The sequence below is a fragment of the Populus nigra genome, chromosome 3, assembly GCF_951802175.1.
Source record: "Populus nigra chromosome 3, ddPopNigr1.1, whole genome shotgun sequence".
Classification (NCBI taxonomy): domain Eukaryota; kingdom Viridiplantae; phylum Streptophyta; class Magnoliopsida; order Malpighiales; family Salicaceae; genus Populus; species Populus nigra.
The window spans coordinates 13439743-13466126 of NC_084854.1; the positions used below are offsets into that span (position 1 = coordinate 13439743).

A 26384-nucleotide genomic window follows, 5' to 3' on the forward strand; every position below is an offset into this window, starting at 1 on the left:
AACTTTTGTGCCTTAACTGGCCTACCAAGCAATTTTACGCAATTTATAGGCCTTATAAAACATTTATCATAACAATAAGGCAACCAAAAGGTTGGTGGAATTTGTGTTTTTGCAACTTTTATGCCTTAACTAACCTGTAAGACAATTTTAGTCGTCATTCATGGTCTCATGATATGTTTTTACATATAGACACGAAAACCATAAAATTTATGAAATTGGTGCTTTCGTGACTTTTGTAGGATAACTAGCCTATTAGGAAACTTTATGCACCTTCAAAGCTACACCAAACATTTTTTAATATCATTGTGAATTTTAATAAGGTTGTGAAATGAGGGCTTTTGCAATGTTTTTGCCTTAACTAACCTGTAAAACAATTTTAGCCGTCATTCATGGCCTCATGATATGTTTTTACATATAGACACGAAAACCATAAAATTTGTGAAATTGGTGCTTTCCTGACTTTTGTAGGATAACTAGCCTATTAGAAAACTTTATGCACCTTCAAAGCTACACCAAACATTTTTTAATATCATAGTGAATTTTATAAGGTTGTGAAATGAGGGCTTTTGCAATGTTTTTGCCTTAACTAGCCTAGTCTCACAATATGTATTTTCATACATGTCAAAGTAGGGCTTTTTGCAATTTTTATGCCTTAAGTAGCCAAGCAAACAACTTTAGATACTTTTCATTGTCCTATTTTATGTTTTTGCATACCGGTCTATAATGTTTATGGAATTGGTGCTTTTTCATTTTCTGTGCTTTTACAACATGCTAAACAACTTAAGTCACCTTTCAAAGTCTTGCTATACATTTTTGCATATCCATGCAAAAACCTTAAAGATTATGGAATTGGAGCTTTTGCAAGCCTTAATTGGTCTGCCATCAAAACATTAATAAAAAATAAATAAATACAAAATTAAGTATAAAACTATTAAAAAATATATAAAAATTTATTTAATGGAAAAAGGAAAAAAAAAAGGTTGAGAAAAATTAATGTTACCATAAAACAATTTTCTTGTGTCATTATTATTATTAAACTTTAAGAAATTCTCAATTAAAGAATTTCATATATTATGAAGGCTTTTCATCCATGTTTCTATCTAAATTGTTTTTTTTTTCTTCTAAGAAATGATTTCACTTTATACAACTCTTATTTTAAGTGATTCTAACCGACAGAAGTTTTTAATTGAGAAAATAAAATAATTTAGCAGTGAAATTGATATAAATAATGAATGATATCTAAGTAATTTAGTGGTATATTTGGTATTTGTACAAAATTATATTGCCATTGAAATGGATTGGCCAACTCCCAAAATTTATTTATTTATTTATTTTATTTTATTGTCTGTGCAGCCCCACAAGCACCGCTAAGCAGTCGAGCAATAGTACATTGAAATTAAAAAATTAATAAACGTCTCAATCTCTCTCGTTTTCATCGGTGTTGCGTCAAAAGCTTTTGATTAATTGATAAATCATCCGAAGTCTAAGCAATCATCTACGAAATATACAGTGCAGCCCCTCAACTATAATGAAGAAGCAGTGGAGTACATCCCACAGCCATAACTACACAAAATTGAAGCACTCCATGATCAAGATAGCCATCGGCTTCCTAGCAATAGGCATAGCAACTTCTTTCTCCCTTTCGCTCTCTTCTTCTCCACCCAAATCATATTATCATTCCCTCTACATATCCAACTCCATCTCTGACAATGCATCGATATCACACGACCTCTACATGCTCACCCGCCGACCCCATGTCGCTGGAACAGAAGCCAACGCCCAAGCTGCGGCCTATGTTCTATCTACTCTCGTGTCATACAACATCGATTCCCACATCGTTTCCTATGATGTTTCATTGACATATCCTATTTCACGATCCTTAATCTTAACACAACCAGAACCAGCATCAGAGCAATTTCCAATCACGTTTGATCTTCGTCAAGAGATTTATGATGGCGATCCATATGCTGACGTGGCCCATGAAGTCTTGCCCACTTTCCATGCCTATGCAAAGTCAGGTACAGCTCGTGGAGCTGTGGTTTATGCGAACTACGGGCGGGTGGAAGATTACAAGACATTAAAAGAAAAGGGAGTGAATGTAACGGGGACTATTGTATTAGCAAGGTATGGTAAGATTTTCAGGGGAGACATCGTAAATAATGCCTTTGAGGCAGGCGCAATAGGAGCAATTGTGTATACAGATAGGAAGGACTATGGGGGTGGAGGTGATGAGGGATGGTTTCCTAAGGCAAAGTGGATGCCACCAAGTGGAGTTCAGGTGGGATCTGTTTATGACGGGGCCGGTGACCCGAGCACACCTGGATGGCCGAGTATTCATGGATGTGAAAGGATATCGGATGATGAAGTAGAGAAACAAGGCAATGTTCCTTTAATACCTTCATTGCCTGTATCAGCGGCTGACGGTGAAACAATCATGCGGTCTGTCGGTGGACAAGTGGCAGATGAAGACTGGCAAGGAAGCAAAGATAGTCCAACATATAGGCTCGGACCGGGGCCTGGGATTCTAAATCTTACTTATACTGTAAGATCATTAAATTCTACTATTTACTTGCTTATTTTTTATAGAGCAATATATATATATATATATATATATATATATATATATATATATGTATATGTGACATGGTTTTGTATCGGGTTTCAGGGAAAGAAAGCAATTGAAACAATTCAGAATGTTATTGCTATAATCGAAGGAGTTGAGGAGCCGGATAGGTAAGAAAATTATATATACAAAACACACACACACACACACACACACACACACACACAGATATAATACACACATGTGCATGCGCACAAAAAACATTATTATAGAAAAAACTAAAAGAAAAGGACATTTCACTTTCAAAGCCATCAAATTTTTATCCTTTTCAATTTCATTTTCCATTGTTACAATACCATGATTTTTTTCAACATTTCTTTTATTTTACATTATCTCACCTGTATAGAGTTGTAAACAATGTTCAAAGATTAAATGAATATCGATTTAACAAAATCAAACTTTAATTGTGGTTAAAATTTACAATTAAAAGGAGAATCAATTTTGACAAAAAAAAAAAGAAGAAGAAGAAAGAAGATCCCATTACTATTTTGTCAGACAAAACTTCAGTTCAATCCTTTAAATTATAGGTTTTTCTATCATTTGGTTCCTTATTTTAGCAATTTAGGTTCCGATATAAGTCTTTATTTTCTTGACGTTCACTCCCTAGATATTAAAAGAAAAGAGAGAAAATCATTACAGAATTTTAAGGAGAGAAAAAATATTCGGATGATCATATTTTAACCACTGAAAAGCTAATTTTATGTTGGTGGATTTTTTTTTTTTTGTGCAAGAGGTTATGTTTTTCTGGAAAGTATATTGAGGTTTGTTTAATTTTTTTTATTTGGTTGATTTTTATTTTTGGAGTAATTGAAGGCTGTTTTTGCTTTTGGATTAAAAATAAGTTTATCAAGTTCTCCATGTTGTTTTTCAAGAGTTTTCAATTGAAAACAAATAGAAAAATGAATTTTTTAAATTCAAAAACTTAAATTTTAATTTTTTAGTTATTATAGATAATTAAAAAATAATACAATAAGCGACCTATCACCTCTTAAAAGAGGGGGGAGGGGGGGACCTTAAAAAAAATAAACATGCATGTGACTTGTGAGGTTGAGATTTCAACCCAGGCATGTTTGAACTCTTTGATGGATATTGGTCAAATGTGTGGACCTAAAGGCCTAGCCAAAGCAATTTTTTTTTTCTTTCATTGCTCTTTTCTACTTAAATATTAATTAATGCACCCTCCCTTGATTTTTAAATGGTTTAGCTTTACCTTTTTTTTTTAAAAAAAAAAAGGTGATTCATCTTTCTAAATGTTTTTTTTATTTTATATTGATGGAAGAGATTATTATAATTTTCCCCTCATATATTTTATACAAATAAGTTGTATTTTGATGGCACTCTTATAAAAAAAAAATTGTTTGTCATTAGCAAGAAAAAAAATTAACCTCTAACATAAATAAATTAAAATGGATATAAGGTGTAAAACATTTGCGTTTTTATATAGCTTTTACTTTTACTATGAAGATTAGTTTCCTGTTTTTTTTTATTAATTAGCATTAACATCTATGTTTTATTTATCATTTAATTTAACTTATTAAGTATTAACAAAATCCTTTTGTTTTCTAATTAAAAAAATCCGTGATATCCGAAAACACATAGGTAACACAAATAGTTCTTTTTGTTGCATTAAAAATTAATTTAAAATCCTACCTGCAATGTAATCCGAGTATATATATAAGGCTAGTAATTTACTATATCCTAAAAAAAAAAACAAAATCCAACATTAGGCGCTATTATTCGAGACTTGCTAATAGTACTTTTGTTGCAATGATTCGAAGATTTGTGATTCTGGGTAATCATCGGGATGCATGGACATTTGGAGCAGTTGATCCCAATAGTGGAACCGCCGCATTGTTAGAGGTAGACGACGACTTCATCGATCAATAATATTAATTCCAATATATTTATTTATTGCGTATCTAATATTTATCATTAACCTGTAATAACTACAGTCGTGCTCTCTCAAGTAGTGTCATGTTATTTTGCTTTACCTTCAATTACTAGCTTTTACACAGATAATGTTTTGTATGAGGATTTTCAGTAAATAATTTGGTGAAAATCCAGTCATAATAAGCTTTTTTATGTTAATTCTTACCATCTTTACTCATAATCACGTAAATAATGCATGTAATGTCATGGGAAAATTCACCATTTTCTACTAGTGGAAATTCATATAATTAATATAAAATGATTCCTACCCACGTTGTAGGTCGCCCGAAGACTGATGAAGCTACAAGAAAGAGGATGGAAACCTCGGAGAACAATTGTCTTGTGCAATTGGGATGCGGAAGAGTATGGCCTGGTCTCTCTCTCTCTCTCTCTCTCTCTCTCTCTCTCTCTCTCATGTGTGTGTGTGTGTGTTGTCATCAAAATTAATGAAGTGTAGTAGCATCATGAACTGAATCCTGTTAATTTCCAGATAGGATCGACTGAGTGGGTAGAAGACAATAGAGAACTCTTGGCATCGAGGGCTGTTGCCTACTTGAATGTTGACTGTGCAGTCACCGGAGCCGGATTTCATGCTTCTGCAACTCCTCAGCTGGACAAATTACTCGTGAAGACTACTCAGCGGGTACCTAACATGTTTAATAACATTTACACTAAGTTTTTAATAATAAAAGGATTAAGACTAAATTATAATTTACTCCCACCACTAATTAATTGGTGTCATCACCGCATGACTCCACCATAACCAAACTGATATCATCACAAGTGATGATCGATCATGCCCTTCCATGTTGCTAATAATAGTGCTTAATTGACACAACATCATTTCTTAATCATCATCATTATCACTCTAGCAAGGCTTTTATATATCCATCAACGCTAATTATCATTGTCTCCTGCACAATTTCATATTACCACCATCATCAATCTGGCTATAATTATTAAAGATAGCATCACCATCACCATCACCATCAGTCCATCACCATCACCATCAGTCCATCATCGTTATCGCTGTTACACTCATTGCTGCCTCTTCTACCATCTCTCGCCATTAGCATTATCACCATCCATTGACCATTTATAATACCACCTAGCTCTCACCACAACCACTACTTTTTGTATGTGGAATATCTGTGTGTGGGTTTTGCTTTTAGCTCATCTCAGCAAGATTCTTTGTTGGCTTTTGAAGGTTGGTGACCCAGATAACTCATCACAGACCATCTATGAATCATGGGTTGCTCCCCACAACTCTCCTACGGTAAGCATACATAATGTTGGCCTTGCCGATTGATTGATGCAATTGCACATGAGTTAGTTACTGTCATCGGAGAAACCCTATGGTAAATTATAAATAACAAGAGATCGTTGGACTGCTAGATGAGAAGTTCTAATTAAGACATTCATCAGCCCAGTTAACACTCTCATGCCATCCCTTTTTCTATATAATAAGGTTTGTTTTTTCTCGTAATAAGTCCACAGCCCAATTTTTCCATGCAAAAAAAGAGAATTGGATTTAGCTTTTTTTGGTTTAGGACTTGGAATGACAAATGGTTTATATACTTAATGCATATTCATTTGAAACTCTTAATGTACTTGATTAATTTTCTCTTGGGACAAAAACACTATAACCTACATCAAAAGATATGATATTAATTTTTATTTAGAAAGGATTTTAGAAATAATAATAAAAGTATAAATAAAATAAATCCTTAAACAACTTATGATATGATATTTTTCATTAAATGTTTTTTTAATTACCTTTATTTGTTTTCCTTATGTTATATAATTGCTAATTAATATGTGGAGGACTAGCTAGATTCTGCAACACATAATTTTAGGAGATTAGTAGTTTAATGATCTATATATATTGATAGGTTGATAATATATATATATATATATATATATATATATATATATGTTTGCTTTAGTTTTATTACTATATGATATATAGTATTAAGATGCCTAATTAATGGTAATAAAAGTATATATACTACGTGAATATATGGAGATTGAGAGACTAGGTGGAGGAGGATCAGATTATGCAGCTTTTGTACAACACATTGGCATTGCATCGGCTGACGTCTCTTTTGGGAAAGGTAATAAACAGCTTTTGTTCTTTCTTTTCTTTTCTTTTCTTTTCTTTTTTATGAATACCTTTTATAGAGATTTGACAAATGAAATTGATTTTTCGTAACTTAGTAATAGGATATCTTTCTTCCATGAACTAAATTGATCACCAATAAAAAAATCATATATAATGTTATTGATGTTTTCATTTGACCGTTAGTATATTTATCAGTAAATATAACATATTACTACCATAATATCATTTGTAATTCATTGTTTGTCAATTAAATCTTCAAGGATCAAGTGCCTGATCTTTTTCAATGGTTTTTATTTTATTTTTATTAAAATTAATTTTGGCATAATTCTTAAATAATATCTTGGAATTGTTTTTATGGGAATGTTAACAATATAACTCTCAAATATTATGTGCCTAATATGCAAAAGTTAGAATTGAAAATTTGTTCAATATATTCAATGAAGATAAAAATAATTACTTTTTTTCTTAATATTTTTTTTTATATGCAAAAATATTGAGCCATTATTTTGATTTTTTTTTATTAAAAATCACTTACGAGATCATGATAAGTTTTTAGTTGAGAAACAATGCTTCTGAGTGAAAAACATGCTTTGTTGGAACAAAAAGTAGATGCATTAATAAGAAAGTATATATTGGAGAGGTAAATGGTTTTTCTTATTTCAAATGATTAATTTTTTTTACCAGAAATATTATGTCATTGTTTTTAAGAATATCAGGGCTTTTTATAATTGTATTATAAGTTGTTTTATGAAAACTTATGTATTAGCCTTAAATACAATATTATTAAAATAATTTGCTCTTTAATATTGAATAAGAGTAAAATATCTATTTATTTTAAATTTTTTATATAATTTTTTTTAATTTATTGTTCTCTTAATTTTTTTTTTTCATATAGGTTTCTACGAATGAATTTTTCATGATTTTTATAAAAAAATGATGTCACTTAAAACTTGCTATCATAATCATAATAATTTTTTTCTTAAAAAACAATGCTTATCGTAAAAAAAATGCTTTTGTTAAAATAAAAAATAAAATTTTTAATAAGAGAATTAGATTTTTTTTATCAAATATTTGTTTTACTTTTTAGTTCAAATTGTTGTATTTTTTAAATATTTTGTATGGTTGTTTTTGCTTGTTTATTTAATGAACTATACTGCGAATAAAAAAATAGTTTTGTTGTAGAAATTAATTATATAAATTTGAAAAGATAATCTTGATTAAAAATATCCATAATTTTATATGTTATCTTTGATGTCTATCTACTTTTACTATTGTATAACTAAATAAAAAATATATTTCAAAAGATAAAGTTATTAAATATAATTAGTCCAATGATATAAATCATGAATTAGACAAGCTAATCTGAGTGAAACATGATCAATGTAAAATATGATCATGTCAATATTTTTTTACAAAACAAAATTAAAGTCAAACTTGATTTTAATCGAGTCATGGATGTATTTATCCAAATTAATTTTTATTGGTTTAATTTAAAATCCAATTTAAACTAGATACTAGATTGACAGTCACAACTTGAAGTTTTATAACACTGTAATTGTACATCTAATAACAGTAATGGTCAACTGCATGCAGGATATCCAGTATATCATTCAATGTATGACGACTTTGTTTGGATGGAAAAGTTTGGGGACCCTATGTTTCGAAGACATATTGCTGGTATGTATGTCATCTAACACAAATTAACATAGATAAATAATTTAAAGAGAATTTAAGTTATCACATTATATATGTCATCAAGCAAAATAATCTCTCTCTCTCTCTCTTTCCCACACCTACAAAAACAAAAAATAGTGTGTTTGTTAATTTTGAAGGGTGTAGCTCAACTGGTTAAGTTCTAAGTTTGCTCTTTAGAGGTCATGAGTTCGAGTTCCACAAACCTCCAGGCCACTAAAAGTTTACATGGTCGTTAACTTTAGGGCCCATGAGATTAGTCGATGTGCGCACAAGCTGGTCCGGACACTCATGTTAATAAAAAAAACAATGTGTTTGTTATCACATTATTACTTGCACCTATTGATTTTTCAGTGATGATCTCTTGTTATTGAAATATCATTGCATTTGCCCTGGTTTTTCATTTTAACTTTATCTTTAGTTTTTAGTCCTTCACCAATCATTACCTTCCTGGACAAAACTTCAATATCATTATTCATTTTCCCTGTCAATAAAAATTTGATACCTCAGCCCTAAAAGTTTTGTCAAACATTTTTTTAATGGAAGAATAAATCTTCTAATCAATAATATTATCAAAGAAACCCGACACAAATGTTCTTAGAAAAGGTTCAAACATATTATTTATTAGTGCCTAGAATGTTGTAGGTGCATTTGTTAATTTTAAGGATATCACCTTGAACTCATAATGCTTATAATGGATTATAAAGGTCATCTTTCAAATGTTTTTAGTGTGCATCCTCATCTAATGATAACGAGACCTCAAATCCAATTTTGAAAGATACTGTGATCTATACAACTCATCTATCAGGTCATCTATTAATGAAATTAAAGATTTGTTCTTTGTAGTCAGCTCATTCAATTGTCTGTAGTCAACACAGAACCTCTAGTTGTTGTCTTATTTTTTCTCTTAACAATATTGAAGAAATAAATGGGCTGCTATCGTGGTGAAATATTCCAGTAATAAGCATCTTCTTCATCAATTTTTCAATTTTTTATTTATGTATAAAAGAACTTTTTTAATGTATGATGTTAACTGGTTTAACATTTGGAATCAAAAGAATCTTATTATACAAAGTCCTTACTAGAAGCAACTTATTTGATTCATCAAATATTAATTAAAATTCTTTCTAATAAAGCCTTGATTGTAGGATTCCTTTCTTTCTGCTTAAGTTCTTCTTTAGCTTCAACTGAGGAAAATTATCCTATAAATCCATTTATTACCTCTTTGAGCTTTTTTTAACATTAGATTTTGTGATTAATTACAGAGTGGCCTCCTTAATAATCCTTTTAAGCTCAATCATCCATCCTTGTTCTCTAAAATACAACTTCATCTTAATAAAATAAAAGGGAATGGGGAAATAAGATCTCAACCAATCCATTCTCAGTACCATGTCACATCTCCCTAACTTAAAAACTCTCAAATCTGCTTGAAATTCATGCATTTATATCAACCATATAAATCTTGGACAATATACATTACAATTCATAATAGTGCTATAAGTCACAATCACTGCTAACATAATAGTTTTCTCAATGGTAACCATGATCTTATTAACCACATGTTCATCTATAAAACTATGGGTACTACCATTATCAATAAAAATTATGAGGTTTTTATTTTGATAATTTCCTTTGACTTTTATTGTATTATGATTATAACTTTTAGTCAATGCATTAAGAGATAAGACATACTCATCCATTAGATCCTCTTCAGGCTTCAGCCATAATTTCTTTATTATCTCCCTCCTCTACTTCTAAAAAATCTTTACCTTCTTTTACACCATTCATCAAATTCAAGTTGTTCTTGTTACATTGATGGCCTGGTACAAATTTTTCACCATGTTTATAACATTGTCTTAATTTTCTCATTTGTTTATATAAGGTTTCATGTATTCGTTTTCCTTTTAGTGTCATATTAGTTCTTATAATGTAGGGAGTTTTCAAAGATGAATTATCTGGTGGTCTTTTATTATTGAAAGGAGGTGATATTCTAGGCATCATTCTATTCTTCCATACCACAACATGGTTAGATTCTCTTGCCACCTTACTTGATGAAATGCCTGTATCAATGTTAAAGGCTTTAGTATTTTTAATGTTGGTCTGATATCATCTTTAGGCCATTGATAAAGCTCGATATATAGTATGATTCTAGTAATGAGGGATTTGAAGTGCTCATTAATATTTGAGCACCTCAAACCTTTTAAACATACTTCTTTACTCCTTTATCCTTCACCAACTTGTTGAATTCTTCCAGTACATCCTCTCTACTGCCAAAACTTGTACAAATGGATCAAACAAACTCTTCCCACTTAGTCTGGTCATGATCTCTAATCAAGAAACCTTCTAACCAAACTTATGTTTTGTCTTCCAAGTAAAGTGAAGCTATTTGTAAAATGTAACTTGAAGAATTTTCTACATTTCCTAACCCACCCCCTTGGATTCCCTATGAAATGTAGGTAGTTCTACTTTAGGTAATGGTACATTGTATATACCTCTTTGGCCTTCATTGATTCCCACAGGTTCATCTTGGTTATGATTTTGTTGTAGACAAATCACACCTCTTGTAATAGCTTGGTTCTTCCATTTGTGCATTAAGTTGTTCATTCCATTTAGCCTGCCCGAATCTTGCAATTCTTGATGAAGAACATGTATCCTCACATCCAATTGTCTACCATGCTCTTCCAAAGCTTTGTTATCTCTGTTTTCCCTTTTGCAATAGCCTGGATAAGTATATTCTAATACCAACATGCTAAAGCCTGCCTTAACAAAGATGATTGATTGTAATTGAGAGAATAAGATTGAGAGTTAGAAGATATGGAGAAAGAGAGATTCTTGTTGTTGTATAGAAAATATTATAGAACACATGAATTATTATACCAGTAGTTCTTACTAACTAATTACTTTCTACTAGTTCATCACGTGGTTTGACAACTAACTCTGCTGGCTGCATTTCCCTTCTTGTGTTATTTCTCTTCTTTTCTTACGTCAACTACTACACTACCCTATTTGTAATACAGTGGCTAGCGTCTGGGGTTTGACAGCTCTTCAGTTAGCAGATGAAGAATTTCTGCCTTTCGACTATCTATCCTATGCATACGAGCTCCAGGTAATGTTGATCTGTAGTCTGTACATCATAATCAATGCACAGAAGAGTAAATAATGATTTCTTCCTTTTGATGAGAAAGAAATATTCTTTTTTAAAATAAAACAACGTTTTATTAAACATGATTTACTTAATTGATTTTTAAAACTGAGAGAACTATTTAATTTATTTTATAAAATTAGAAAGACTAATTTATAATTCAGAGCCAAACATTGATGGCAGTATTAACGATCGAATCCATGCATTATAGAAAAACGCAAAGGACTTGGAAGATGAGATATCGGATAAGGGCATAAGGCTTGCTCCCCTGTTCGAGTCCATTAAGAGACTAAGAGATGCAGCCACAAAAATAAACCAGGAGAGAAAGGTATGGCAAGATTTTCTATCAAGTAAAGATTGACATGTCAACATTAATACCAAAGAATTATGAATATTCAGGCAATTGAAGAAAACGGAGTGTGGGCATGGAAGTTCAAGAAAGATCAAGTGAAGGTGAGAGAGATCAACGACAGGCTGATGATGGCGGAACGAGCATTTACAGACGCAGAAGGGCTTTCTGGGAGGTCATGGTACAAGCATTTGGTATGTCTCTTCTTAATCCTGAGTGATAATATATACATACTACGACTGCCAAGAGCAGATAGATGGAAGTGATTCTGTGTCTTTGTGCAGATATATGCACCGTCAAAGCATGATGATTATGGATCGAGCTGCTTTCCTGGAATAGACGACGCGATTGAAGAGGCCAGGAGTCTCAGCACGCCAGAGGCATGGCGCTCGGTACAGCACCAAGTTTGGAGGGTGTCAAGAGCTGTCAGACATGTCTCGCAAGTCCTCACTGGTGAATTGACTTGAAATATGCTCTGTCTAAATCAAAATCACCTTGGCTTGGAAGATGTAATAAATAAGCTTCATGCAGTGGATTCAACGAGCTGTCTCTAAATGGTGTTAATTTCTAATTAAATCCAGAGATATCATGAAGTCTTCTGTCGCCATCATTCTATTTGACCTTCGTGTTTTTTTTGTTAACCCAGTAGAGTAGTACCTCATCCACCCTGAGCACAGCTTCTATCAACCAAAAAAATGCTTTACATGGCAAGTTCCAATGCCCAAACTATCTCATCATATTGCTCTGCCTATGTAACCCTCATGTAGACACTCATTTGTAACCTCACCCTCGTTTTGACCACTCTAGTTTTATAGGCAGGTTGATAGAAGAATGACTCAAGAGTTTTAACAAAAATCAGCGGAATTGCCACTCGTCCAACAACTAGGTTTTTCGGACAACCCTTCATGTGCTGATTGGATCTATTACAAGACAAAAAAAAAAAAAAAAAAAAAAAAACCCAAGAGGATCACCGAGGTATTGGGCTGATTTATAATATTTGGATTGAGCCTCATTTAAATACTACAAGTCTAAGCTTTGTAATCTATTCGTATTCATTGTTTATTATAAATCCAATATCTAATTATGATTATTCTTTTTCATATTCAGTTTTAAATTTAAGTTAATTATATGGATTTAATTTAGACTGGTTCGTTAATTAGGGTTTATTATTTTATAAGTCATATTATACAAAATAACATGGAAAAGACAGAATATTATGCTGTCGTCAAGAATAAAACAGCATTAATATACTTCTTCTTTGGGTTATTTATTGAACTTTCAGAACTTATCATGTACCTTCAGTTATTAATTCAAGAAATTATAGTGTGGTGGTTTTTTAATTTGATTTTACCTTTTTACTGGATGAGTATTCATATTCTTTGTGCCTGCCGGGTTCGCATCAAGCCTTGTTAACTTTGCATCATAGAACCGTGTGCAAGCAACTCAGAAACAAACCACCATCAGCAGTGCAATGAAATTGACGAGATTTATCTATACACCCATACCTTCGCCTTTCAGCGTTCCGACGTATGAATAACCTCTAAAATTGTGGTAATTCAACATGCGGTGCCAACTTACAAAATAACATTCAAAAAAGTGTACTTGGAAGTCCAGTAAAGGTTGTTTTTCAAAGTGTTTTTTACTTGAAAATATTTTTTAAAAAAATTATTTTTTGCCATCAGTATACTAAAATAATTCAAAAACACTAAAAAATAATAATTTGAAACATAAAAACATCAAATTTTAAAGAAAAGTAGGTTGAACATCAATGTCAAATGGGACCTAAATCACCACTACTAAGAAACATCAAGATGCAATATTTTAAAAAATGGTGGTGCAAGACTCTGCTGAGAATTCAGATTTATCAAGTTTGCATCACAGAACCACTCACATAAGAAACTCAAAAGCAAATACCAACCTCATTGCACAATCGTCAAGATTCATTCAAGTTTAATTTCTCCATCCAAGCACTCTTCCAAGTATGGAAAACTCTTCAGCACATAAGAGGTAATACAACACGTAATGCCAACTTTAAGATTTACATACTAAAACACATTATCTAAGAAATATTATGCGATATTCAAAAAATAGTAGTTTATAAGATGCCAGGTATCCCTACAAATGGATATATGGAAAGGAACCAATTTACCTTCTCAAATATTTCTTGTAAAATCAAATGCTAGTACAGAATGCATAATTTTAATTCTACAGTAAGGGTGACGCTGCCAGTGAATGACGAGATTGAAGCATGCCTTTTCAATTATATAGTCAAGTCATTATCAGCACACCTTCAGAGCAACAATGGAGACAGGGAGGGCAGAAGATTATTTTGATGGTTGGAATATCCAATAGACACCGTGGGGCATACATAGGTTTACAGAGAACAGGACATTTTGCAAAAACACTGTACATAGCATGCCCAGTAAGTCAGGTTAACATTCTGCCCATTTTTAATGGACATAGAAATACATTTGTCTATTAGTTCCACTGTGTCCTTTAAAAGAAGCAAATCAGTAATTAAATGAGTTTCATTTTTCTTCCTCAATCATAAGATGCAACCAACTTTCTCCACAAACACCATTGCAACTTTTTAGTGTATGTCTTCGCAATATAAGAACAAGAAAACTGATGCAACCATAACTTGCTTGCCCCCATCCCACCATTTTCATTGCTCATGTAATTAAGATAGAAAGTCCTTGATTTTATGTCTTGCATTGATATTTCTATGCATGTTGTCCATGGAAACAAAAACTATTCTCACTACCCATGTAATTGGGATTTATGATATACTTTGAAAATTCTTGGCCCAGGTTACAGAGATGTGAAAAGGTTAGAGATATAGACTTTATGTTAGAAGATTTAAATAAGCAAAAGGGAGAATATGCAGGGAAATTTGGATAAGGAAAATCCTTAGATTGAATTTTGATAGAGAGAAATTTATGAATACTAAATAGAGAGACAGAGAAAGAAAGAGAATGGTGTAAATAAAAAATATGACTTCCATAAATTATTAATTTTCAATAGCATTATATAAAACCAAGAGATAGAAAAGAAATGAAGAGAAAATATGGAGATGAAGATCTCATTCAGAGAGTAAGATGACAGAGGAAGAGGACTTTGAGGGGTAAGATTTTCATTTGATAGACTAGTTTATTGAATTTGATTTGAAGTGGATGATGATAGATAGGGGTATTTTATGTCCCATTACATATGGGTACCGAGTTAACCTACCCGAGAATAGTGAGCAGGTTAACAATACATATCATCTAGAATTCCTACAAGCTTAGAAGAGCACAATTTGAAAAATGAAAGAGCAAGCGAGAAGAGAGAATATATGCCCATGGTTGGACATTAAATTCAACACCAGATTATGATTTAACGTCTTTTTCCTATCTTACCATTCTATGTACAATTTGAACTAGCATTATATGTACGAAAATGAACTTGTATGCGTACTTTATTTACTTCCAAACCTTGATAGCCCCATCTCTGCTACTTGAAATCAGAAGTCTCTGGTTCAACTTGACAGAAGCCAATGAGAGGATGGAATCTCGGTGGCAACCAGCAGAATCAGTAGCTGCAGCTGCAAGAACTTGCTTCGCTGTCAACTTGGCTGTTAAATGTCGTCTTTTTGTCTCCTGTTTGCAGGGAAAGTCAAGCAATTTTAGCATTAAGAACCCAATATTCTGTACATTGAAAATTTGAAAATTATGTGATTGCATAATGAAAAGATTAAAAGAAAGTGAACAGAAAAAACTTTCATTTGGCTCAAATTGCTGTCATTTTAACCAAGATGATATCCAGAAGGAAACATTATTTGAAATATCGTCAGTGATCCAATCAAATTAACTGGGTGACACCCTAATTTTCTGGTTCATAATGAAATACAAAATTACTTTCTTTTTTCTTCAAGTTAAATAAGTTGCTATTGATGAAAAATCCAGCACTCCATATTTATTAAACAGAGACTTTGGCGCACATAACAATGATACATCATAGCTAGACTCTCTCCCTCTCTCTCACACACACACATATCACTGAAACAAAATCCAAAATCATCAGAACTGGCATATTAAATTGCAAAGGATAAACAAGTGGAGGAAGGGAAGAGAATGCATTACTACATTCATTGAAAATGCAATAAAAGCCAGCATAGGAACAAAATATCTGAAACTCGCTTATTAAACTGCAAAACATAAAGCACTGGTCAGAAGAAAAATGTTTAGCTATTCTTATAAATTCATGGTACAATTTGTTTGATCATTGTTTTAAGTGCTTCCAAAATTGCTGCGTACATAATTTTCAAATAAAATCCTATATGGTGTTTTAAGAACATAAGGGGCAGCCTTTACTGGTAAATAAAAATATAAATTCAATTGGTTGATGACCATGCTGTTAAAACTTAAAATCGCAGTTAAACTTAACAATTCATTCATTACATCTCAAAATTCACCAAACATGTTGGCAGGGGCCAAAATTACACCTATTTAGAATCACAAAAAAAAATGATGTGTCAACTCAGACTCATTAAACACATAGGATGTGTTATTGACACATGTGTCAGCCAATACATGCACATTATCTCTTCTGGGTTATTTAATCAACAAATAGGATGTGTTATTGACAAGAAGGCCCATTAAACCTTCGAAACTATGTTGTTTTAAGCAAGTCCAGAAATGAAGTAGGTTGGGTGATAATTGTCAGGGCATCCGGGTGTGTTTGGCATTGCGCTTCAGAAGTACTTTTGAAAAAAATTTAAAATTTTTTATTTTTTTCTTTACTTCAAATTAATATTTTTTAACGTTTTCAGATCATTTTGATATGCTGATGTCAAAAATGATTTTTAAAAAATAATAAAAAAAAAAACATTATTTTGATGTATTTTGGAATGAAAAATACTTTGAAAAACAACTATTACTATTCTCAAACACACTCTAAGTCTCGTTGTTTAAAGCAAATCCTAAAATGAATAGCTGTTTGGGCTCTCTTAAAACTATGTTGTCTTCAGCAAGTCTTAATGAATTATGTTGGCAATAAATGTTAGGGCATTCTAAGTCTGTCTCTCTCATCACCATGTTATCTTTCTCTCAAACCAAGATTCATCTCTTTGAAGCTTTTATTTTTAATTTTGCTCAACTCTCTCTTGCTCTGTCCATTTTATACCCAAGAGAATTTATCATAAAAAACTATGACAAATTGCATACATTCTCTTCACCAGAAAAACTTAGACAATCTATCTCATCTCAAAGATGAAATCAAATTGATACAGGAAAGTCTTATTTCCTCTTTATGTATGCCATTTCCATCATAGCTCATTTTGCAATCTTTGATTTTCATAGTAAAATATACCATGACTTACGAAAAAAATAAAAAGCCATTTAGGATACTTAATCTTTAATACTCATTAAGAAATGTTATCTGGTTGTTTCATGAATTTACAGTAAAACCAAAGTCTTTTAGATAATATGATCAAAACAAGTGAATTGAAGAAATTAAATGGCATTTATCTTTTCACTCTTCAGTCTTCACTCTTGTAGCTAATATAATCTCTTCGGAGCAATTAGTATTCCAATTGGGACGTCAAAGAATCTTGTACTTATTTTCAATAATCAATCATTTTTTATGCAGGTTGGTTTTGTTATGTTCATTGTACTGATTATGAAAACTCGCTGGATCTTGGCATACAAGATGATCTTATCATCTCTATCAAATGGTGTTTATAACCACCTCTATTAATGTTGTTTGTGATTGAGAAAATGATTTTGGGATTATCATATCTTGATAGTAATAGTGTCCACTAGAATCCATGGATGGAGAAGAATAGTGTTTTAACCACCTCTATTGAAGTTGTACGAGATTGAGAGAATGAATTTGAGATTAGCATATCTAGATAAAAATAATGCGCACTATAATCTATGGATCAAGAAGAAATGATAAAACACAATAAGAGGTATCAATCCAAAATACTAAGTCAAGGAGTTATGAATTAAAGAGATATGACATTATGATTTGCTACTTCGTATAGAATGGTAATGCATGCTATGTTCAGGATTGGACAACACCACTTTCAAAATGCAACAAATTGAAGGAGGGGAAAAGACAAGAAAAGAGTAAAACATGAAAGGAAGTCTGAATTTTTATTTAGTATGATCAGTGATTTCGCAATCTTTCATGTGAGTTTCATGGTGTTCTCAGCTTGTATGTGCATGCAATACAGACTACAGTAATCATAGTTCTGTTATAGCTTTTACCTAATCAAGAAGCCATCAATGCAAGTAATATACAAGGTCAAAAGAATATGAAAACTATGAAACTAGAAAGGTATAGAAGACCACATAAAAATTTGATTAGCATTGAGCAACAAAAGATAACAAATAAAGCAAGCAACAAGAGTTTCCAATTCAGCACAATTGTATCTACCAAAATAATGGACTTCTTGTCAGCACATAGCAACAGAGCTCTGGTATGATTTTCCCAGCTATTAATTATAGACAACATTCTTCAACTATTTCTGAAAGAAATATTTTATAACCACCAATTTCAGCAAGTCCAAAGGTAAGATCATACTAAATCAACAGAAGAGGAGAAAAGAAAGCAATGCAGCTGAATATCAGAGAAGGATTAAAAAGAGGGAAACCTATCAAGATACTCTAATATAGTACACCATTTATCAATCACACTTTTCTATAAAAATTTAGCTGGTTCCTAATCTCTAATATACCTCTCTGGCAATTATTTCTATTAAAATTAAAGGCCGCACACGCAACACATGATAGAATTATTATGAATTGAGGAAAATACCCTTTAAGTCCATAGAATATACCTTTCAAGTAAAAATAAAAATTAACATTTATGAACTCAAGGAATCAGGTAAGATGCATACCTGTACAATTTGCACTCCAAAACTCGACCTTGTTTCATACAGATTATCATTCCCAGCTCCATTCAAATTTGGCCCAGAAATACAATAGCTTCGGTCAGGGCTACAATAACAAAAAATCAGACAGTTAAATCCATAGTTGCCATGAGATGTGAAGTGATTTTAAAAGGAGAAGACAGACTACAAAGAAAAAATACAGACTACAACCTGAAATGGTCCCATCTACGTATCTTCAAATCAGTTCCCCCAGTCAACAAATCACCACCTGGTAAGGGAAGCATCGCACGAATACCAGGAAAACGAGGAGGTGGTTCATTAAGCTCCTCAACCCTGTACTTTGGTTTGACATTCCGCCTCACATCTAGTTTAAGATTTGTCTTACTGGATGGCCTGGCCAAGGCCCATGGTATATCAGACATTTCTTCATTGTCATAATTTGCAACCCTCATGACCTGGAAGAGAAGTTTAACAATGCCATGTAAAATTAACAATGTACAGAAGGATAGAGTAACAGTAAAAATTAAAAGAAACTAGATCGAAAAAGAATTTTTATGCAGCTATAAGTAGTACAAGACATTCTTATATCATCTAACACTAGGAGAATATCATTTCAATCAAAATGTAGCACATAGCATTTGGAGATATAACACAATATTCATCCTCGAAATTCATAATCAATTGCATCTCTTTCATAATATAAAATCTTAAGTACAACCTTTGGGTGGTTATTACTAAAAAGATTATTTAATGTAGCTGTGTATCTGCAACAGGCCATACCCCATGTAATTTAAGTTCTTACAATAATTACCAATATAAATCAAAAATAGGCCTAACATATTGTGTGTGTGCGAGAGTGTGCAATGGTATTAGATTGACTTTTCAATAATCCATAAGTCACCCACTGCACAAAAACTTCAATTTGTAGCAAATGTTGCAGCAAGAGACGTCATGCATTGTCAAATTTTAGATTACACAGCAATAATTCCATTCCAATGTTCAAATTAGAGCAGAAATAATGGACATTTAAATATTGAAGTGTGAGACCAGAGCAAATCCTAAACAAATTAGCATATACACGATATCAGTGATATGCAAACCCTTCAGAACTCAGTTTTCTACTAACATACAGTCCTTCGTACCAAATTTTTCATATATCAAAACACAAGATGTTAATATATGAAATGTTGCTTTTCGTAAAGCCCTTTTTTGCTCATGTAGTCTGTGTAACTAAAGCTCATAATGTAACGCCTAGACAATAGCCACGACTATTGTGCATTATCCTATTCTATGCCACCCAATCTGATTATCAAAGGCAACAAATAAAGACAATTAGCACATACCTGGTGGCAGCTCCCAGTCTCAGCATTCCAAAGAGAAACTTCATTAGACCCTGCAGCAACATATATGAGTGGTCTTGCGGTGCTGGTTAAAGTGACATTTGGAGGAGGAACAAAGAGGCACATCTTCTCTACAGGGCATACATGAGAATACTTCCATGAGTTTACAGGGATAAGGAACCTCAGATCCCAAAGTGTTAGCACACCCCTGGAAGAGCCTGAGACGAACCAGTTTCCACAAGGACCTGTAACCAGAGATGATATGTAGCCTTCCTCAGGAACTGCTTTTAATGTCCAGGCGTTTGAATTGGCCCTGATATCCCAGAGATGGATCCCACAATTTTGGGTGCTGTACATAACACTCTGGCTATCACTGTTATCACTGGTGTAGTTCAAAAGACTAAGAATGGCACCTTCCTTGATATCCTTCTTTTTTATATCAGCAATCCCTGAATACTTCTCAACAACATTACCAAGGCCTCTGGACATGTGTTCAACAGAAAACATATGAATTGTGCCATCACATGCTCCAACAACAACTTGAGCTATGTTGTGAAGCATAACAGTGCATAGCGCTCGACTCCCCTCCAGGTGATAAGTTAACTTTGATCTAAATGAGATGTCCTTCTCCAATTTTCTTGAATCCCACACCTTGATAGTTGAATCATCAGATGCACTCACAAAAACGCTATGATCACTTGAAACTGCAATGTCATTGATGGCAGACCGGTGCTCCTGCAAGTGCGCAACCAACACCCCACGAGGTTTCCAACCTGAATCAGGAATTGAAGCAGTCCGTGCAAATAACGGCAATCCAGTTAGATCTGTTGGAGGGGCATCTTCCACCGTAAAAGAACTTCCTTTTGAAGTTCCATATAATCCCATATCTTGATATTTACCATTAAAGAATGATGTTTGCTCATTTTCTCTGCTTTCTGGTTCATGTACCACTCTATAAAATGGTTTAGAACCATTAGTAATGCTAAATGAACCTGAAACCAGCTTAGGTGCAGGAACAGAACTAGCCAGGCTAAATGATTTAATTCCATGATCCACCCAGGGCATGTATGATGAACTGATTGCAAGGGAATTCATTTGCAACGAAGAATCAGACGTTGCTGGAGGAAATTTTACTGCCCGCCTGTCCATGCTAAAGGAGTATATCGGTATGCCTTCTGAGGATTTATCATGTAAAAAGCTATTCACACCACTAAACTGAGGGGACATACAACCTGAGAATTGCAACTTCTCTGAGCTCAGGGCATCACGAATGTCAACTTTGCTAGAAGCATTGGCTATAAAGCCCATAGCTATTAACTTTGCATCACCATCCTCTGGCTGTTCCAATCTATCAGCATCATGATTTTGATCCTCGGGACTTGGTTCCTTTTCAGGCCAACTCTTCATTGAATTCGGTTCCTTATCATCTCCCTTGAGCAAATCCTCAGGTTCCCATTGTTTTGACTGGGCTGATGAATTGTACCATATTTTTCTCTGTCTCTCTAACATGTCTGAACTCCGGGCATTTTCTAAGTCGTGGTAAAACACCTGTCTTGAAACCGGAGGAACCAAACATAAAAGTAGAGACTTCTCTGAAGCTAGAGAAGCTGGATGTCTGCAAAGGAACGGGCGTATAACTGGTGCTAGGAAAACATATGAATCTACTGCTCCTAAACTCTCACTGCTGGCAGCAATGAAAGAGACAGCTGACCTTCTAACCCATTGACTAGGATAGCATAACAATGGAAAGGCATGCTCTATCATTTCAAGCAGTACCCGCTTCCGTAGGAAGCCGCGTTTACACAAAATTGCCAAGCAGTCCAATGCATTTACAATGACAACCTCAGTTTGATCACTTAAAGCCTGATCAATGTAAGGTAAAAGATATTCTTCCACACTTCTTTGGCCCACAAAGAAGCAGACATATACAATCTTGCTATAGAATAATGCCCTTAGTTGCTCATCTCGATCATTGAGAAATGCAGGAAGGATTGGTAACAGAAAGTCATTGCTTTGTCTGTGGCCAAAGAAGCAGCACAGATTGCCAATGTCCTGAAGGAGTGCTCTCCTGATATTTGGAGTTTGTTTTGGACCCATGACAAGTTCCTGAACAACCTCAGCAATTGATTTCCTCAGCTGTGACAACTGCGCATCATTATTTACTCTCTGCAGCTGCCCAGGTCTTTCAATAAATGATGCCATCGAATTCTGTGGGGAACTCATTTCATCAAGAACACCTGCCTTGCTCAAGCTTATTGAATGAATCAAGAACCCATAAGCAGTTAAAGCCAGCTTCGCTATATTGCTGGCGTAACATATTCTCACACTTTCCTCTGGATCATCAGGAAGCATGGAAAGCATTGGAAGAATATACTCAGGGAAAATCTTTGCATCGCTAGGTGGAAAATCACGAACTAAAGGCAGAATGTCACACAAGGTTTCCAAGGCAGCAGAACGCACTATTGCTGCTGGATCCGAAAGCATTGCAATAACATATGGCAGCACACGCTGTAAGCGATCTTCATCATCAATATATAATGAACAAGACTTCAATAAAAGTATAGCTCCTCTCCTCAAATGTGGCAACTTGACATTACGTATGCAAGAGCATAGCAGAGAGGCAATCAGAACCATACCTTCACATTTCATGTTATCTTCAGGCAACGGTAAAAAAGGCATACCAAAGGTATCTGATTGACTGTCATACTCGGACATCAATGAACTCAAATCATCCATTGTAATTTTTTTCAGAAATGGATGATCATTTCTCCTAAATGCATTTGAGATAGTTTGAAGAAGCTCATCAGGAGATTTGGTGCTGCATTGCTTTAGATCCTGGCAAAATTCAGAACCAGGTGCACTCTCAGGCATCAATTTCGCACTATAATACCCACTGCTTTGTTTTACGTCCCCAAGCAGGCTATTGATATCTCCAAGAAGATTGTACTGTTGAGAAGTTAAACCATTTTCTATTCTCTCTCTGTTTCTCCAATGACTTGTCGAGTCCAAGTTTTGTTTTTCAACCATCTCTTCTGATAGTTTTCCATTCAAACTATTTGCAAACATGTCTCGTCTGGTGCCAGCCACCTCACTTGTCCTGCTTCCCATCATTTGCTTAAGTATCTCATGGAAAACACTCTGGCATATTGCAACCTACAGTACAGATAAAAGAGCCTCAATGTGTAAATATATGAGTTGCAACATGGACAAGTTTTATGTGCTATATCAAAATATCCTACCCTCATGTCAGAATGAAGTGGATTCCAGCAGCAGTAAAAATTATGCAGAAAGGGTGAGAAGTAGCTTGGAAACACAACAGCTGCATAATCTTGTAGGTAGCTTTCAGCAGAAAGACGTGCCTCGGGCTCCAACTGGATCATATGAAGTATCATCTTGCGGATTCCAGAATCTGGGATCTGCACATCCAGAGCATAGATTTATCCACCATAAGAGCGATAGTTAAGGATGATCGAGATTTATCCAAGTTTCACCATAGTGATTTAATAAAGTTCTAAAACTCTACAGGCTTTGGCTTAAGAAAAGCAGAATGAAATGGGAGGTTAAAAATGAAATTTTAAGGATAAGAGAGACAAAGAGTGAAATATCATGGGAAGACTAAGTATTCAAAATAGCGTAAAAAACCCAAATAAAATTGAATGCTTCACAAATGATAAACCCACCTCTCTTATTCTTCTCTTGGTGGGTAAAAACTGATTTAAGCACAAATATATTGATACTACTGTAATGAACTAGACAAAGCGAGGGGGAGATGAAGAGAAACAGAGAGAGAAGGACCTTTTCAAGATATTGGCTAGGATCGTATTGTCCTCTACGATAAGCAAGAAGCTGGGAGAGTTCAAACAGTTGCTGACCCTCAAGAAAAAGTTCCGCAATTACGCACCTAAATAGAAACATGATGAATCAGATAATTGTTGCAACACAAAATAAAACATATAAAACCAGTACTTCAACCACAAAATTTGATCAGTTTTATATTAGATCCATGCAACCCAAAAGTGATACCACAACCAGAAGTCACTTTACTTGATTCTGCATTGTTAAAAATATCAGGTCACAAGAAATTTGACCTGTATACCAATCCCAAAAACAAAACAAAAGAGAAAAAGAAACCTTGTTTCTTTTCTTTTTTTCTCTTATGTCCAGAGGCTGTTGGAGATAGGGCAGTCGCAACCCTCTTCCCCCAACCTCAAAACCTCCCAACATTCTTATGAAGGGAGGATTGCCAGCGACGCAGTTGGTACTGTCAAGAAAAGGAGGGAGGGCGATTTTGCATTTGGATTATGCTAAACAATGAAAAGAAACCGCAGCACAAAATCATGTAGATTACCCTGCATAACTAACAATTTCATTGTGCATTAACTATTACAGAAAATAGTATGCACACGGGTGGGGATATGAAAACGAAGCTTGGCAAGAATTGTGAAGTGAAAGCATCATGGAAGATAGAGATGCTAATATACTTAGCAAGCTCACCCTACAGCAAATATGTCCATGGACGGCAACAGGGGTGCATCTTGAGCAACTTGCACCTCGCCTCCATGCTCATAAAATCTCTGAAATTTGAGGATGAGTAAGTATAACATATTGCATGATAACAGCACTGAACAATAAAGGAAAACTGGAAACAGTTTAGAACCATATGATTCTTGAGTGCCTTCATGATCAATAAACAAGCAGTTAGTATACAGAATAGAGGGGAAAACAAAAGTGAGACCAATGCAGATGGTGAGCATTAGGATCAAAGATCTGTTGGGACAAAACAAAACCTCGGGTGCAAGATAACAGAGTCTTCTTCCTCCCGTGTCAAAGAAGAAAGAGAAATCCGAAGGATCATCATAAGGGATGTAAGTTGGTTTAAATGAGGCGAAGTCAGCAAGATAAAGCCAATTCCAGGAAGTAACCAGCACATTCTCGCATTTGATATCACCTGCCATTGACAAAGAGTATCAGAAGATGCGAACCTTGGTAGAAACTAAAAGCTAACTGCACTCACCATGACAAATGCCCTTGTCATGACACTGTTTCACCGCAAGAAGCAACTGCAATGGAATATGTATAAAAATAAGAGTCCAGAACAGCTGTATTTTAATTAATTATTTTATTGTTAAGAAAGTGAAGGAAAGAAAGGAAGACCTGAAATGCCAACCACTTCTTTTCAACGAGACTGAGGAAAGGACGAGTACTCAATCGATCATGAAGATTATTGAAGAAGTACTGCCTCAAAAGATAGGCTCCCTTATCTGTTTCTTGAAAAAACTGCAACATCAACAACATCAGCATCAAAACCCAAATCATCGTATCGATTTAGTAGTCAAAATTGCAGACCTGGAAGGGCCAGACGTGATGATGGTCAAGAGCACGGAAGGTTTCCTTGATGTTGATGAGACGGCGGTGGTAATCGGTGAGATCAATGTTATCACCACGCTTGAAATAAACCTTGACCAGAACTAATCCCTCATCGTGCTTGCACAGTATAGACTTGAAGAACCTGCCTCGGCCTAGCACCTCCTTCAGTACCAAATTATACGATGACGGCAAGTCGTGCAGGTAGTACTCTGATGCCGATGCCTGCGTCGTCCGCGCGATTTTGTTTCCCATGCTTTCCTTTTTCTTTTTCTTTTTTTTTAAATCTATTCTAATTTAATTTCACCATTAGCTCTTCTTCCGAGATCGTTTTGCTTTTACAATTATCCCGAACCCGAAAGACGAATGGGGGAGAGAGAGAGAGAGAGAGAGAGAGAGAGAGAGAGAGAGAGATGAACTATAAATTAAAGTACTCCCTCTCCTTCGTCCCATAATATTCTCTGATTTAAATAATACACGCAACTCCAACCAAAGCTAAACGATCTGTCGGGGTCTGGGCATTTTTCCTGCTGTCGTTCAGCCAATTATAATTCGGTCCCTGGTTTTTTCTAATGTAATCATTTTGGTTCTGTAGAACTGGCAAATGTAAAAATAGGGTAATGCTCAAGCATCTTCAACTCAAAACTCAATACGACCCGAACTCGGAAAGATTTTGGTTAGGTCACCCCAAATTTATGGGTAGCATATCGGTCAACCATTATATTAAATATGGCTATCCATTGCAAAAAAAACAAGAAGGTCTGGCTATTTGTCTATTAAGTTAAATTAAATCCTCATTCTTTTTATTGTAATATATTTGGCCTTCAATTGTTTGTTGAATTATTATTTTTTCAATTTCATCCCTTCATGATTGATTTTTGTATCAGATTTGGTCCTCATTCTTTTAATTGTAGTGTATTTGGTCTTGAATTATTTATCAAGTTTT

General features: G+C 34.0%; 2 protein-coding genes across 3 annotated transcripts; one reads left to right on the forward strand and one right to left on the reverse strand.

Moving 5' to 3' along the window:
• The first annotated feature begins 1459 nt into the window (after nucleotides 1–1459).
• Nucleotides 1460–12397, forward strand: LOC133689810 (probable glutamate carboxypeptidase LAMP1). The gene is made up of 12 exons (XM_062109867.1): nucleotides 1460–2542; nucleotides 2666–2733; nucleotides 4402–4483; nucleotides 4833–4925; nucleotides 5043–5195; nucleotides 5760–5828; nucleotides 6579–6666; nucleotides 8268–8351; nucleotides 11384–11472; nucleotides 11720–11836; nucleotides 11908–12051; nucleotides 12142–12397. The coding sequence occupies exons 1-12, from the start codon at nucleotides 1529–1531 to the stop codon at nucleotides 12322–12324; spliced, it is 2184 nt and encodes a 727-aa protein (XP_061965851.1). The 5' UTR covers nucleotides 1460–1528; the 3' UTR covers nucleotides 12325–12397.
• Nucleotides 12398–15180: 2783 nt separating this feature from the next.
• Nucleotides 15181–25878, reverse strand: LOC133687860 (serine/threonine-protein kinase VPS15). 2 transcript variants are annotated; one of them, XM_062107195.1, is made up of 11 exons: nucleotides 25421–25878; nucleotides 25229–25351; nucleotides 25089–25134; nucleotides 24862–25022; nucleotides 24569–24648; nucleotides 23870–23975; nucleotides 23314–23490; nucleotides 20078–23227; nucleotides 18945–19189; nucleotides 18741–18840; nucleotides 15181–15495 (listed from the first exon to the last, which is right to left on the reverse strand). In XM_062107195.1, exons 1-11 carry the CDS (start codon nucleotides 25691–25693, stop codon nucleotides 15319–15321), a joined length of 4638 nt encoding a protein of 1545 aa, XP_061963179.1. In that variant the 5' UTR covers nucleotides 25694–25878; the 3' UTR covers nucleotides 15181–15318. The 2 variants fall into 2 exon arrangements, with proteins under 2 accessions (XP_061963179.1, XP_061963180.1); XM_062107196.1 differs by lacking the exons at nucleotides 24569–24648; nucleotides 24862–25022; nucleotides 25089–25134; nucleotides 25229–25351; nucleotides 25421–25878 and adding an exon at nucleotides 24206–24361.
• Nucleotides 25879–26384: the final 506 nt, after the last annotated feature.

Coding starts and splice junctions, on each gene's coding strand:
- LOC133687860 (XM_062107195.1), bottom strand. CDS start 25,693: ATGGGAAACAAAATCGCGCGGACGACGCAGGCATCGGCATCAGAGTAC. Junction 25,023..25,088: donor TGACAAGGGCATTTGTCATG/GTGAGTGCAGTT, acceptor TGTCAATGGCAG/GTGATATCAAATGCGAGAAT. Junction 24,649..24,861: donor TCTGTTATCTTGCACCCGAG/GTTTTGTTTTGT, acceptor CTCAAATTTCAG/AGATTTTATGAGCATGGAGG.
- LOC133689810 (XM_062109867.1), top strand. CDS start 1,529: ATGAAGAAGCAGTGGAGTACATCCCACAGCCATAACTACACAAAATTG. Junction 4,926..5,042: donor ATGCGGAAGAGTATGGCCTG/GTCTCTCTCTCT, acceptor GTTAATTTCCAG/ATAGGATCGACTGAGTGGGT. Junction 12,052..12,141: donor GGTCATGGTACAAGCATTTG/GTATGTCTCTTC, acceptor GTCTTTGTGCAG/ATATATGCACCGTCAAAGCA.